The sequence below is a fragment of the Cupressus sempervirens genome, chromosome 5 (genome assembly GCF_028749045.1).
Source record: "Cupressus sempervirens isolate cs-2001-9-10 chromosome 5, ASM2874904v1, whole genome shotgun sequence".
Taxonomy (NCBI): domain Eukaryota; kingdom Viridiplantae; phylum Streptophyta; class Pinopsida; order Cupressales; family Cupressaceae; genus Cupressus; species Cupressus sempervirens.
The window spans coordinates 416922912-416938180 of record NC_143122.1 but is presented as its reverse complement, the minus strand read 5'-3'; the positions used below and the strand labels follow the sequence as shown (position 1 = coordinate 416938180).

Genomic DNA, 15269 nt, shown 5'->3' with positions numbered 1-15269 from the left:
TTAGAACTTTACTTGTTTATGGTACACATAAAGGATTTAAAGTTTATCAAATGAATGTAAAATTTATATTCATGAATAGAATTCTTGAAGAGGAAGTTTATATAGAACAACCTTAAGGTTTTGTGGATCCTAGCAAAAAGGATATGGTCTAAAAATTACACAAAGCATTGTATGGTCTCAAACAAGCTCCTAGATCTTGGTATGAAAGACTTCTTTACTACTTGATAAAGAGTGGTTTTCAAAGAACAAATGATAACAACAGCTTGTACATCAGAGAAGGACTAGACAAGAAAATTGTGTTGGCTCAAATCTTTGTGGATGAAACTTTATTTCCAAGAAATGATGACTTATGCAAGGCATTTTAAGAAGAGAAAGTAAAGAATTTGAGAAGTCCATGTTTGGAGAGATGAAAGTCTTTGTTAGATTGCAAATCCAGCAAAAAAATATATGGTATCTACGTTACTCAATCCAAATATATCGAGGAGATACTAAAGAAGTTTGGAATGGAAGATTCAAGACTAGTTGGAACACCTATGTCTATTGGACATAAGCTTTCCAAAAATGATGATTCCATAGAGGTGGATCAAACCATATACAAATCAATGATTGAAAAATTACAATATGTAGTGCACACAAGGCCTGATATTGCATTATTAGTTGGTATGGTCACAAGATTCTTAGCAAATCCTAAAGAAAATCACATGATGGAAATCAAGAGAATTATGAGGTATTTAAAAGGTACTAAAGATTATGTATTATAGTACAAAAATGGAGGCAATTTGGATTTGAAAGCATTCAGAGATGTTGATTGGGTAGGATATGTTGATGACAGAAAGAGCACCAATGGTGGAGTGGTCTTTCTTGATAAAAGATTGGTGTCTTGGACAAGCAAGAAGCATAATTGTATTTCTTAGTATATAGAAGAGAAAGAATATGTGGAAACAACAGTTAATTATTCCAATGTTGTTTGGTTCAAACAACTATTGGCAAATATGAAGATAGAAATCAAGGATCCAGTGGTTATATTCTATGATAACACCAGTGCAATTAATATATCAAAGAATCGTGTGATGCATACCAAAACCAAGCACATTGCTATAAAATACCATTTTTTTGAGAGAATTGGTACAAGATAAAGAGGTAAGATATGAATATGTGAATACTAAAGAATAAATTGTAGACATATTCACCAAGCCATTACCTAAGGATGCATTTTTGTATCTAAGAGGTAAGTTAGGGGTCATTCCTCTATCTGAAGCTCACTAAATGAAGTTTAGTGATGCATCAACTAGAGCATGTTGAAGATCAATCAATTGATGTAGTATCAAAAAGGGCAAATTGCATATGAATTAGTACATAACATACACTGATATTATCTGAATATTATCTTTGGCATGGGATGTCAAAGAGGGAGAGTGTTGTCATATCTCACCAAAAATTCAAAATTTTATAAATAGCAAGAGTATATATTTCATATAAATTTTATTACTTCCAAAAATGTCAAAGAGGGAGAACTTGGTCTGATATCAAAGATGAAGAGTTTTCTATCAAAAGAAGATGTTGAAGGTAGAGTTTTGAAATCAAAGGGAGAAACTAAGAGTAGAGGGAGTTCACACTGATAGAGGGAGTTCTCATAGATGAGAATCAAAATGAAACTAAGGATATGTTCCTTACTTTATTCTTGCTCTAAAATTTCATTGTATTATGACATGTTGTGCTGCCACCAATGCCAAAGAGGGAGATTGTTGAAAGTAATTGATTAATTGTGTATTTTCTTTGATGTTGCACAAAATGTCATATCATTTCCAGTTAGTGTATGTCGAGCTCACTCGGATGATGAAGATAGTTTCCTATGTCTACCAAGCATTCCAAAGTCATCCAAGCTGAGAAGACAGTGTCTACTGAGCTCACTCAGTCATCAAAGGAAAGTTCACAGAAGTTGAGTGTTACCCGAGCTCACTCGGTTATTGAAGGAAATGTTGGATGAAACCAATTTTAATCAATCTCACTTAGTTACCAAAGAAAATTTTTGAATTTTTAGTGTTAACTGAGTTCATTTGGTTAACATGGAAAAATTATTTTTGAGTTAGTGTCTACCGAATAGGGTTGGCTAACGAAGGCTTTTCTTGTTTTGGCATAGTGAATTCAATTGATTTGATTGTTGATTCTAGTTGACTAAGGAGATGAATATTAAGTATTATAAATTGTATTCAAGAAGACTTTAAAATGTGTAAGATATAAATATAAGGTCAATTTAAGGATTGAATGTGTGGAGCATAATAGAAGATTTGAAGATGATTAACGAAAGCGATTTAGAAGGATAATAAGAATATCCTTGTTGAGCTGAAAAGATACATTCAATCATAAAGGATCAAGTATACAAGCTAGAATTGATATCTATAATTAGTAATTTAGTTGCATCATAAGTAAGGTCATCTCATTGTTGCTATCTAACCATTGTAGCAGTTATCTAAATCTCTTAACAGAGTTAGCTTAATAGCTATTTTGTAAATCCTCTAACAAGGTGGAATTTCTAGATTGAAGTGTCTAAAGACCTCTAACAAGGACACTCCTAATAGGGTGATTAAATCCTCTAATAGGGTCACACCTAATAGTTATTTTTGTAACCTTTAACAGGATTGGCTCCTAACAGGGCTCACTTCAAAAGAGTGAAAAACAATAACTAGTTGCAAGTGGTGGTTTTTCCCAAATTGGGTTTCCACGTTAAATCTTGGTGTCACCTGTGTTCATGTTATTTATTTTAGGTGTATGCAACTAAGTTAAATAAGGATGATCATAGAAACTATATTAAGACTTTCATTTTCCAAGTTACTATTGCTATTTTAGTGTTTACCAAGTTACAACACTTGCTAGCATAAACTGAGTGCATGTGTGTTTATCGAGTAACAACAAAATATAGTTTAGTCAGAGTTTATGTTTTGATTTGTATTGACATCTAAGGGATCTAGGATTTATTTTAGTAGTAATTGATTTAGCCCTCTCCTCTCAGTTACTCCTCTTATATTTTCAACACCTCGTTCATGAGCCTCATGAAAGTTCTTGGTGCATTGGTTAGCCCAAAAGGCATGACTAACCACTCATATAATCCTTCCCTTGTCTTGAAATAATTCTTCCACTGATCACCTTCTCTAATGTGAATCTAATGGTACCCACTCTTCAAATCTATCTTTTTGAAATACATAGGTCCACTCAAACAGTCCATAATATCATCCATCCTTGGCAATGGAAATATGTACTTGATTGTAATTTTTTGATAGCCCACAAATCTGTGCACACCCTCCATTCTCCATTATTCTTTGGTGCTAAGATTATTGTTATAACACATGGACTCAGACTCTCTCGAATCAACCCCTTCTGCAACAACTCATGAACTTGTATGTGCAGCTCTTCACTTTCTATTGGTGTCATTCTATGTGTTTCATTTAGCAAACTAGCTCCTAGAATAAAATCCATCTGGTGATTGATCTTCCTCACTAGGGGTAATCCATCAAGTACATTATCTGACACAATATCAAGAAACTCTCATAACAAAGTTTTAACTTTTGCAAGTACCTCCTCTACTTATTCTTTACCATCTTTTGGGATTATAGAAAAACACATGTGCCCATGCCTCATACCTTTGAGAAACTCCTTCCCATCAATAAAACATATTCTGGCAGCACTACATACATTTTCTTCTTTCTCTTTTAATGGTCTCATTATGTTTTACTCCATCCTTTGTCAGAGTATAGGGGTTTTCTCACCCATCATGTACAGCATGCATATTAAGCTGACATGGCCTACCCAACAACATATGACATATGTCCATAGATATGACATCACAAAGTACCTCATCCTAGTAGCTTCCAATCTTGAACTTCACTAAGCACTACTCATTGACCATGACCTTATGGTCATCTTGCACCTAGATAATATGGTATGGATGCAAGTATTTTTGCCTCTTGAGATTTAACTTTGGGACCATCTTTTCTTGCACCAGATTTTTAGTACTTCTACCAAATGATCACATCACAACACTTATCTTCACATTTGCACCTTGTGTGAAACAAAATCCTTTGACTAATTAGGTTCATTCTCACCACTCCGCAAGACTCTTTGATTAACTAGGACTTCTCCTCTTTTAGCATCTTTAGAATGCATCTTCATCAACATGCACAACTTTGGCCCAGTTTTCTATTCTTTGATCTATCCTTCCTTAACGCAGGGAACATTCAAATGCTCTATGCCCTTCTTCTCTATAATGAAAACATTTTCCATGAAAACCCTCTCTTCAAAATCCTTGTCCACTACCTCTTCCTCTCGAATTTCTATTGTTTTGATCATGGAAATTATTAGAATTGTTTCCCTTCTAGTTTTGACTATTGTTGCTTGCCTCATCCTTGTTCTTCTGGTCATCATTTTGGCCTCCATAGGACTATTCGCCAAATCTTCTATCATGACCTCTACCACTAATTTTGTTATCAAACTTTTTTCTTAGCTTCTCCTCAACTCTTAGGGAAAACTGGTACACCTTCTCAATACTCATCATTCAAACCAAACTTAGCTCCTCCTGAATGCCTGGCTTCAACCCATTAAAATAATGAGAAAATTTCTCCGTATCAACTTCTTTATGGTTGGTTTTAATGAGAACTCGATAGAACTCTTCAATATACTCTTGAATAGATCTTCCCACTTGCTTCAACCATTGCATTTTATTCAACAGATCAAGCTCATAATCCATGGGAATATATTTTTCACTTCAATTTAGTTATCATGTTATCCCATCTAGTGATTTTTTTTCCTTTCCTCTTCTATTTCTCTCCAATTAAACCTCCTACCACTAGATCTTCACATGTCCCTTTAATTTCACCTTTACAAACTTGACCCTATTATGATCCTTAATATCGTCATACTCAAAGTATTCTTCCAATTCATTGATCTAGTTGATTAGCTTCTCTAGGTTAGGATTTTCTAAAAATGTGGGAACCTCAAACTTATGTCTTTATAATCTTAGAGATGGCATTGAAAATCCTCTCTTTCTTTAGGTTTAGAAGCACCTCTACTTCAACATTTTATTCTTCTTCGTCGTCATCTTGACTTTCATCTCTTATGACAAGATTTAGTCCTTTGTGCATTTTTTCTTTCAATGCTTCCATTAGTCTTTAGAGGGCTCTAAAACCCTCAAGTGTAACACCTATAGATCTTCTATTACTCTTTTATGCTTCTACTAAAACTCTAGTGCAAATTGTCTCACAATTAGCGATCTTTCAATATGCTCAGCTACTGAGGAACTCCTTCTCTCATACCACTTGATGAAGGGTGCTCCCTTTGATACCTTAAACACATAACATAAACAAAGAAATAACAATAATTTATAGTGAGAACAAAATATGGGCTTCTTATTATCACCACAAATGCAAAATTATAGAAGTTTGAAATACAATATGCAAACCCACATAGGTGCCTTTCTTACAATAATTTGCAGCACTAAGTTGTGAACTAGCACCCAAAGTTATCCTAGGCAATGTACAAGCATTCCTTAAATAGGCATTTTTACACTACCCAGGTAGTCTCTAGACATCATACCTTAACCCTTAAGGTCGACTAACTCTAGAATTGCATATAGAGTCAATCTAATACACCTTTGACACTTATTTTGAAAATTTTGGTTAACTCGACTTGGGAAGGCCATAACTTTCAAACTGTTGCTCCAATTGGCTATTATAACCACTTTTTAGAATCCTCAACTTTTGATCTACATGGTCTAAATGGCACAAGCTCGAGTTGACCCCATCTCAGAGCCCATCTAGGACCTCTAAGGTCTTCAATGGTGAGCCTAAAGTTTTTATATCAAAATTATACACCAAAAATCCACAATAAATCTATGACTACTCATGATATGGCACTAAGCCTCAACTAGTAGGTTGATATATCCAAGATGAACATCCACCTCTAAAATTAGGACATTCTAAGTTTGTATGACTAATTTACTAAGCAACAAGCCTCAAGAAACAACAACTTTGCACTGAGACAACCCTTTTTCAGTAAACAAAAAAGAAATATTTTTGGGTGATGCAAAATTGCTCTTACACCCAAGATGCTCTTGCATCAATTCTAAACCATTTTTTTGCTAACACTAAACTTCTTCATCACTCTGGTTGTTGTGTTGATGTCTACCATAGAAAATTTTACTTCGTTTGGCAGCCCAAGGATAATATTGTATGTACAATTGGTCAATGACTTAGGAAGAATATTTCTTCAAACTCTAGCACATTTTCTCTTCCAGTTTGTGTTTTGCTTTTTCTTTGAAGGTTTATTGCCTTTGTGATATGTGCTTTTGTAGTCATATCTATTGTGTTGTCTATGTATTGTTGATGGCTTGATTTCTGCCTTTGGGCCTTGTTTTTGTAAGGGCCATCCCCATTGATTTTTTGCTTTAATTATTAAAAACAAATGAGAAACATGAAATCTACATATAAAAGAACCTAGAAAAAAAAAAATTGAACACCTCCTTAAAATCATTGATATCAAAAGATTAATAAATAATACCATACATATTTATCTATTATAGATCTTTGATCATCACCAAACATACCATGAAAGACTATCAAAGTCTAGACACTTACAAATTGTATATGTACTTATGACCTTTCATCTTGTGCATTCTTTCCATAATTTCTTTGGATGACTCATATCATCTCTTTATAGGGTTTTTGCATCAAAAAAAATTATCATGAGAAAACAATAAATTGAAATCTTTTCCTATTTTAGTCAAGCAAGTATTGCTTTAAAATTGAAGATAAACATTGAAAAAGGGAAGCATTGGAAATAAGTAGTAAAAGCTTATTGGGAAAAAGGATATTTGACTTCACAATGTTTTTCCTCAATTTTCTCACCTCCAATTTTTTCTCTAGTTTGATTCTGGCAACATTTATTATTAAGAATTTAATTGACGAATAGCATTTAAGAGGGTTGTTAAGAATAAGGAACAAATTTAATATTTAGAACAATGACTACAATTTGAAAAACTAATGAGCTACATGTAGAACTATTCTTAATAGTTTTATTTATTCTCCATACAAAATGACACAACCCAAAAAAATTAGATTTAATATAATGTATTTTAATCAAATAGTTTACATTTTTATAATATTGAAATAGATTATGAAAAGAAAACCAATATAAATAATATAAAAATACATTATAATATGTAAACTTAAATTTGATAAAAAAAAATAACATACTCAACAATAATACTATCTTATATAAATAATAGATGATGTGTGGAAGAAGTCATTCCTCGATAACGTCTTACTCTGGCACAACCAAAATGCTTGCACCAATTTTTAATGTATTTTTGAAGTCTATTATATTTATACATTAAGATGAAACATTTTGGTTGCACCATAGAGAGTGCCCTCCTCGTGGCAATGCTGACTAACATTCACTGTTACTTTGTCGTGCCATATTTGGAAAATAGTGATATCATCATGAACAATATTTGGAGAAAGTCTTCATTTCTAAGTCGTTTAACTCTGGGTTTCTCAAATTGCTCTGCAACCAAATACTCCTTCCAGTGGGTGTCGTATGAATGAAGATAACCTAAAGTTTTGCTACAATACAAATGTTTGTTAAATCTGTATGATGGTTTTGTCAAAGACAGATTTTCTTCTCAATTATCTATTACTATTCATATTGTCTTGTTGAGCTACATACACCACATTATAATCGTTTGTTGACTCAAGGTGGGGTCCTCTTCGCCATGAAACCATTCATTCATTTTGATAGTTTTGTTAAACAGTTGGACGGTTAACAGCAGGTAAGGCAGGTGATCAAAAATGGGTGTTTTTACGTTGATTTGGTTATCGACTGCTATTTCTCATAAATCGTACACGTAACGCCATTGCTCATTTGCTCTATATACCCACCGAGGGATTCACTGAATGAGTAGTTTGGAAAGTTCGAGAGAAATGGATTCGAGAGTTTGTATGGTCATGGTGTTCATGGTGGTGGTTGTCTTTGTAAATGGAGAGGACAGTAAGAGCGTTTCTTTCATATTTGGTGACTCTTTGTCTGATATTGGAAACAACAATTATTTCTCAAAGGCCTTGGCTAAGGCCAATTATCCATGGTATGGTATCGATTTTGGCAATGGAATGCCCACTGGAAGATTCACCAATGGAAGAACCATCTCGGACATTGTTGGTACTTTTCTCAACCTTTCCTTTTATTTCTTTTGATCAAGAAGATTTGAGAGTTTAGTTGATAATTTAGAATATTGCTCTTTCATTATGATCTCTACAAAAGGGCATAATAGATCATCCTTATCTACAATGTGGTCAAATAGACATCAAATCCATACCCTAAACAATCTAAAATGGCAGCCAAGATTGAATGAGTTCATCTCGAATTGTTTTTTACCTAGTGCTAGATGTATAGGCTTGTATTCTTAGAGAAATAAGTCACATCTCAATAATATATAAGGACTTAAAATGGCAGCCAAGATTGAATGAGTTCATCTCAAATTGTTTTTCACCTAGTACTAGATGTATAGGTTTGTATTCTTAGAGAAATAAGTCGCATCTCAATAATAATATAAGTTGGTTATTTGTAATAGAGCACTCTAATATGCATTTAAGTTTGAAAGTAAATAGTAAGCTCTTTTTTCTTTGATGCAAGATTTAATATCATCCATAAGTTCATTTTAGTATCTTATATGGGAGTACAAGTCCATGTTAACCTATGCTAAATTTATATATTTGTATTCTTAAAGTAATAAGCCACATTCAAATAGATATTTAAGGATTTTACAAAAGTTCTAGTCGCAATGAAACTAGATACATATAGAGAATTGTGATATGTGTTGTGTGAATAAAAATAATGACCTTTTAAATATATTTGTTAGAGGAAGATTTTATATAATTCACAAGTTCATTTTGTTATATGATATGTGGGTAATGAACCTATGTTGGCATATCTTTGTCTAAGAGTGAAAAATTGAATGTTGTCCATTTTTCCAAAGTTGCTTAAGGAGAGTCTCTAACCTCATCCCTTATATCATGCCACCTAGAATTTTGAATCTTATTGAATAGATTGACTATAGTTACAATGGATAGCTCCAATATGTGTTCAAGTTTGATTTCAATGGAAGATTGTGTATCATCAATATGATTATTTTTCTACTCGATATGGGAATATAAACTTATTTTAGTATCAATTTATCTAAAATACAAGAACTAAGTAGTATTGATTCTACAAAATTATCAAGGGGTACAATCTTGACCTCGTATCATACTTCCAAGAAATTTAAATCTTAATAGATCATGTTATCAAAGAAAATATTATTACCCTTACAAATCTTACTTATCTAATTTACTTAATTATATTTAATAGGTTTTCAACCTTGATTTGGCTAACTTGGCTTCAGAGGTCATTTTTTGACCAATACTAATTTTATACATTTATATTCTATGTTCTAAGAAAAAGAAACATCTCAATGGTAATAAATATTCAATCCACAAGATTTAGCTCCACTTTGGAGCTAGTTACTTAAACCAATGCACTCTACTAAGTGTGCAGGTTTGAAAGTAAATAGTTTTTTTTCCTTCTCTTTTCCAATGGAAGATTTTATGTTTTTATGAGTTCAATTTTCTATCTTTTATGAATTCAATTCGAAGTCAAGAATCAATATATACATTCATCCTAACAAAATTTTGTAGAAACAATCATAACTAACATGAACTTTTATTTCATTAATTAATGACATAATCAAAGAACATATCATTACATTCATCAATTGTATTTTCCAAATTTTGACTTAGAAATTATGTTTTGCTATTTGACAACATTTTTTTGTGTGTGCAGCTGAGAAGTTAGGGTTACCAGTGCCAGCAGCATATATGGATCCTACCACAACTGAGGAAGTTGCATTGAAACAAGGAGTCAACTATGCTTCAGGCGGAGGAGGGATTCTTAACGAAACGGGATGGCACTTTGTAATCACTATTCCTCTCAAAATTATTAACTAGACACAAGAAAGATATTCATGAAAACATTCTTAACTAAATAGAAGAGAAATAGTTACTAAACTAATTAAAATTTTCTTGTTGAAAATGCATGTGCAGATACAAAGGTTGTCACTTTACAGACAAATAGAGATGTTTGTAGGCACAAAGACATTACTGGCCCAAAAGTATGGTGAGAACCGAACTGAAAAGTTTATCAGGGATTCAGTGTTTCTAGTCGCCATTGGAAGCAATGATTACATAAACAATTATTTGCTTCCAATTACAACTGATTCATGGAAATATAGTGCCAATGACTTTGCAGACTATTTGGTCGCTACATTGCGCAGACAATTAACAGTAAGACAACTTTATTGATTTTGTAATTTCGTTATCTTGGAAGAAATTTCAAAACATAGAAAGATGTTGAACTACCTTAACCAACCCTCAACCACTTCTAAACCAAATTTTCATTTAATTAAATATTGTTTCTTTTACATTGTGTGTAGGGCTTATCTAAGAATACCAATCGGTTTGTTGACATTCCTAAAACTTATGGTTACCTTAGGATTATTATTATTTAATTAAATCAATTTAGAAATCAAATTTTCTTATCTAAATTTGTAGGTGTATATAGAAAGTAGTAAGTCTTGTTTGATCATTTTATTATGAGTTATTTTTTTAATATAGAGATAAGAGTTATAATTGATTTGTGGTTATCTTAATTCTTCACTAAGTCACATTATATTCTTATTTAAATAATAATTATCTAGATTTAGGAATTGTATGTTTATCTAAATTGACATGGATGATAAATTAGATATTAATAAGAAAATGCCACAAACAAGTTAAGATAGAAGATCATCATTTTCCCCACAATGCCCTTTAAAACTCCTTCCCACAAATGTATCTTACTAATCTTCATGGTGGGCAGCTTTTACATGGCTTGGGAGCCCGGAAGCTACTATTATTTGGATTGGGACCTCTGGGGTGCATTCCCTTGCAAAGGATACAAACCCAAGATGGAAGTTGCAAAACTGATCTCAACGACATGGCCGTCTATTTCAATAAGGGAGGCAGCAAGCTTATCACTGACCTCAATTCCCAGCTCCCTGGAGCCCAATTCCAATTCGGTGATGGTTTTGATTTCTTCTCCAAACTTATACAGAATCCTGCGCAGTATGGTAAGAACTCATTTTCTCTTCATTCATTCAAAAGAAGCATAATTTGATTCAAATTCATTTCATTTTGGGTTGAACTCATTTTTGGTGCATTTTGCAGGATTCAATAACTCTGACTCTCCCTGCTGCACGGTGGGAAGAATTCGGCCTACACTGACTTGTTTAGCAGGAGCGAGGCTCTGTAAAGACAGAAGCAAATATGTGTTTTGGGATGAATATCACCCATCTGATGCTGCCAATGTAGTTATTGCACAAAATCTTTTGCCCACTTTGTCTTTTGGACATGGAGTTTCCATACCACCTTCGCCTGCTCCATCCCCATCTCAATCATAATTTTGATGGAATACTCTGTCTTCTTTGTTTGTTATCAATTTGTAATGGTTCTAAGTGTTTCTATGAATTAGTTGTTTATTATTGGAATGGATTTTGTTGTAAATTTGTGGCTGTTCCATCTGTCTAGTGCCATTAATGAAGAGATATGGTTGTTCCATCTATCTAGTGCCAACAATCAAGAAATATGGAGTATTGTAATGGATTTTTGTTGTTGTAAACTGGTTGTTTCTCCATTTTAGGAAGAAGAAATATATAGCGTTCGAGAATACTGTTTATTGGGTTTTATTATAAGATATAATATTTGTGTGGTGATTTTATTTTGGAAGTTTTGGAGAGAATTTATATTTTCATTTTTTTAAATGAGATTTTATAGGTAATAATAAGAGAGATTATTTATGGGAGACTAAGAATTATAACTTAGAAATCTAGTTGTCAAAAGTCAAATTATTAGATTTTTTTGTAGAGAGTTGAACTTAGGTTTCTATAATAAAATCTACTATTTTTAACCAATTCTAACTATAAATGTTGAATTAAAATTTCAATTATTTATTTATTTTTGAATTAGATTATGATTTTAGTTGGGTTTTATTTTTAATGACAAAGTTCAATTAGCATTCGAGATGAGTATTTGATTGTATTTATTGATTGATTGAAATTTAAAATAACATATTAATTCATTGAAAAATCATATATTATATTTTAAATTTCAGTTCATTATAAATAATTTAAATGTGTATTAAAAATGTTAAATACATATATAATGCAAGCAATTTTATAAGGGGATAAAGATAGTTTTTATATCTTATTAAAAGTTATATGAATTTAGTTACTCCTCTAAGACATAAGCCATGGAGACTTTTTGGGACATATGGAAAATCTTAGTACTTCTATAATTCAAGTGTCCTAGACCATGACAATTCTAGGCCAAGTTCTACTCTTCTTGGTTTTTCACCTTAAGTGTATTAGGTCATGACAATTCTACCAAGGTCAATCCCTCTTGGTTTGCTATCTCATCTGTAAAACCTTAAGTAAGTGTCATGCCTCATAAAGTAGTTATTATTTTTAAGAGTGTGTAAAATTATAATATTTTTATAGGATTCGATTATATTGTTTTCTAATAAATCTCATAGACCTACATTTGTATGTAATGATTAGTAGAAAGTCATATCTCATGAACATAAACAGTCCACTTGACACTCATTGCATCTAGTTGGTACTAATCAAGGTTTGTGTTGTCATGTGAAATTGCACCCTATTGGATTAGATCTAGTATTCTAATTTTACAATTTCTAGGTGTGAGACCTTGCAGCTTATCAACTTGTAAAAATAGAAGTGTGAGAAAAAATACAATGCCTAATCAAATAAATTCAAAACTTGATTCCCACTCTAAACATATCTTATCAACTTGCAAAATTAAAAGTGTATGAAAAAAATATAGAAAAGAAAAAGGGGATGGTATACTAAGATGAGAAATTTGCATTGTACCTCAGGGATGCATCCCTCCAAGATACTTTTTTTTTTTTGAATGGGGGCACACCTAAGACTTGGGGATGATATTCTAGCATCTTTAGTGGCACAACCTTTTTTCGCTCCCACTGCAAGGAATGTGGGGATCTATCCCACTTTCCCTATAATGTTGATGGGAATGCATAGGCGTCCCTCAAGCATCCCCTACTATAACAACATAAAAAGTATGTTTTAAAAAAATTACATAATTTTAATTATTTATTTGGTTCTATTTTCAAACCCTAGGGGTGTGTGGGGCCTCTCTATAGTCTTTCGTTCCTTCAAAAGGCCTTCAAGCTTCATTTATTTACATTTTCTAATTAATTGGACTACAAAAAGAAGAAGAACGGTGAAGAGATGAAAAAAAATCCAATGTTTGTTGCTCAATGTTCAACATTCAACACCCCCCACCAACCCCAAATTGAGGCCACTTTATCTTGGAAACTTGTTCCCTCATTTTGACACCCCCCCTCCCCACATAACCAAGGATGGAATAACTAAGGAAATTTGTTTCTTCTTCCTCATAAAAGAACAAAATATCAATAAAATAGTTTAGAAGACTTATGCAACTTTTTATTTTGTTAGTTCCTAGAAGATGACACAAAGGTTGTTGATTAATAAGATGATAGATGGAAATCTAAATATTCAGAAGAGGTATCTAGACATGATTAACACAACACAAAAACTTAGGAAACAAGACAAATACATTTGTGAAAACATAGAGACCAAATAGATTTCTACACATAATATATGAATCAAATAATCTAGGTAACAGTGATAAAAAATATATTATATGAAAGAAAATTACAAGTTGGAATGGTAGTGGTATAGATTATAAATATCTATAAATAATTGCATGGGTAAACCTTTGAAAGGATTATGAACTTGCCTATTAATGAACTATTATTGTTAGAGTCCAAACCCCAATCTTGATAGGGATAGCCATTATGATGATCTATTAGTAAATAAAGATCTAATGTTGGTATCTATGATATGGTCCTTTCATGTGAAGAAGTTATATGCAAATGCATTTGAAGAAGTTATATGCAAATGCATTTGAAGAAGTAATTACTACAAAAACAATATGCCTTGAGGTTTTAATTTGATATCTTTCTATCATAAAACTAGACACTTGAAATGGCATAACTCAACATGGTATGATCTAATATTTAAAGGAATTTTAAATTGATTTGATGGAGGTTTAGGTTGATTTCCCTTTAGGAACACAAAGGTTAACTAGAAAATGAAATAGTTAGGTTGCATGGGCACATGGGGAGCGATATAGTATGGTATTCTTAGGCTAAGATCCTTTGAAGGTTTCTTTATATGACTACCCATGGAGTTGAAATTAAAAGGAATTAAGCTTGTAGAGGGATTGGAAAGTTGGTTAAGAGGTTTAATGCGCACATAGAATGTTTTCACTTATGTGAGAAGGCAATAGACCTAGGAAGAGTTTAAAATACTTCTTTAAAAGCTAATAGGCTAGGAAAGATATAAGATATAAAATAGAACATTGTCATTAGGGGTCAATAAGGAAATAGAGGGTAATGCTTAGTTAAGAAGGAAAGGGTTCAATGTTTAAGGAATTTTGAAAGGATTCTAGTCCTTATACCAAGTAAAAACAAAACTTAAAATGTAAAGGTATAACAAAGATCTCATAAGGGCATAAAAATACCAAAATCTTGGCAAATTTTGTAAGATGCTTGCTAAGCATGAAGGGTCCAAATATCCTATAATATATTAGACACAAAGTCAAAATTGAACCTTAAACTTCATGAAACTCTTCCGCATTAGTTCTAATGTAAAACATTAATGCTAAAAATTGAACACTTCACCAAGGAAAACTTACAGTCCCCTAGAGGGAAATAACCTATGCATGAGTGCTTCCTAAAAAGAAAAACAATCTAACCTAATGTTTACTAATGAAATTCTTTAAAACCTCTTCAGAAGAAAGATTTGAGATGGATCTTAGTGGATGTATTAAATTCCCATAGTTCGAGTAATATTTATTATTTATGTTCTTGGTTTTGATTATGTATAATTTTGCATCAATATTTATATTCACTCTCTATGATCAATTGTCCAGATGATAGATATCATTGTTCATAGGACCAGTATAACTTAACCATTTGTCTTGGAAATATGAAATGCATTGGCTTCATTTCTATTGATGATGAAATATGTGTCGGTCTAGATAACATCAAAATTGTATAATTTTCCTTCTTTATCTCTATCTACATCCCAC

General features: G+C 32.3%; 1 protein-coding gene across 1 annotated transcript; it reads left to right on the top strand.

Annotated features, from left to right (window-relative positions):
• The first annotated feature begins 7934 nt into the window (after positions 1-7934).
• Positions 7935-11784, top strand: LOC149556551 (GDSL-like Lipase/Acylhydrolase superfamily protein). The gene is made up of 5 exons (XM_089830865.1): positions 7935-8205; positions 9865-9995; positions 10125-10364; positions 10939-11188; positions 11286-11784. Exons 1-5 carry the CDS (start codon positions 7944-7946, stop codon positions 11516-11518), a joined length of 1116 nt encoding a protein of 371 aa, XP_089686991.1. The 5' UTR covers positions 7935-7943; the 3' UTR covers positions 11519-11784.
• The last annotated feature ends 3485 nt before the right edge of the window (positions 11785-15269 follow it).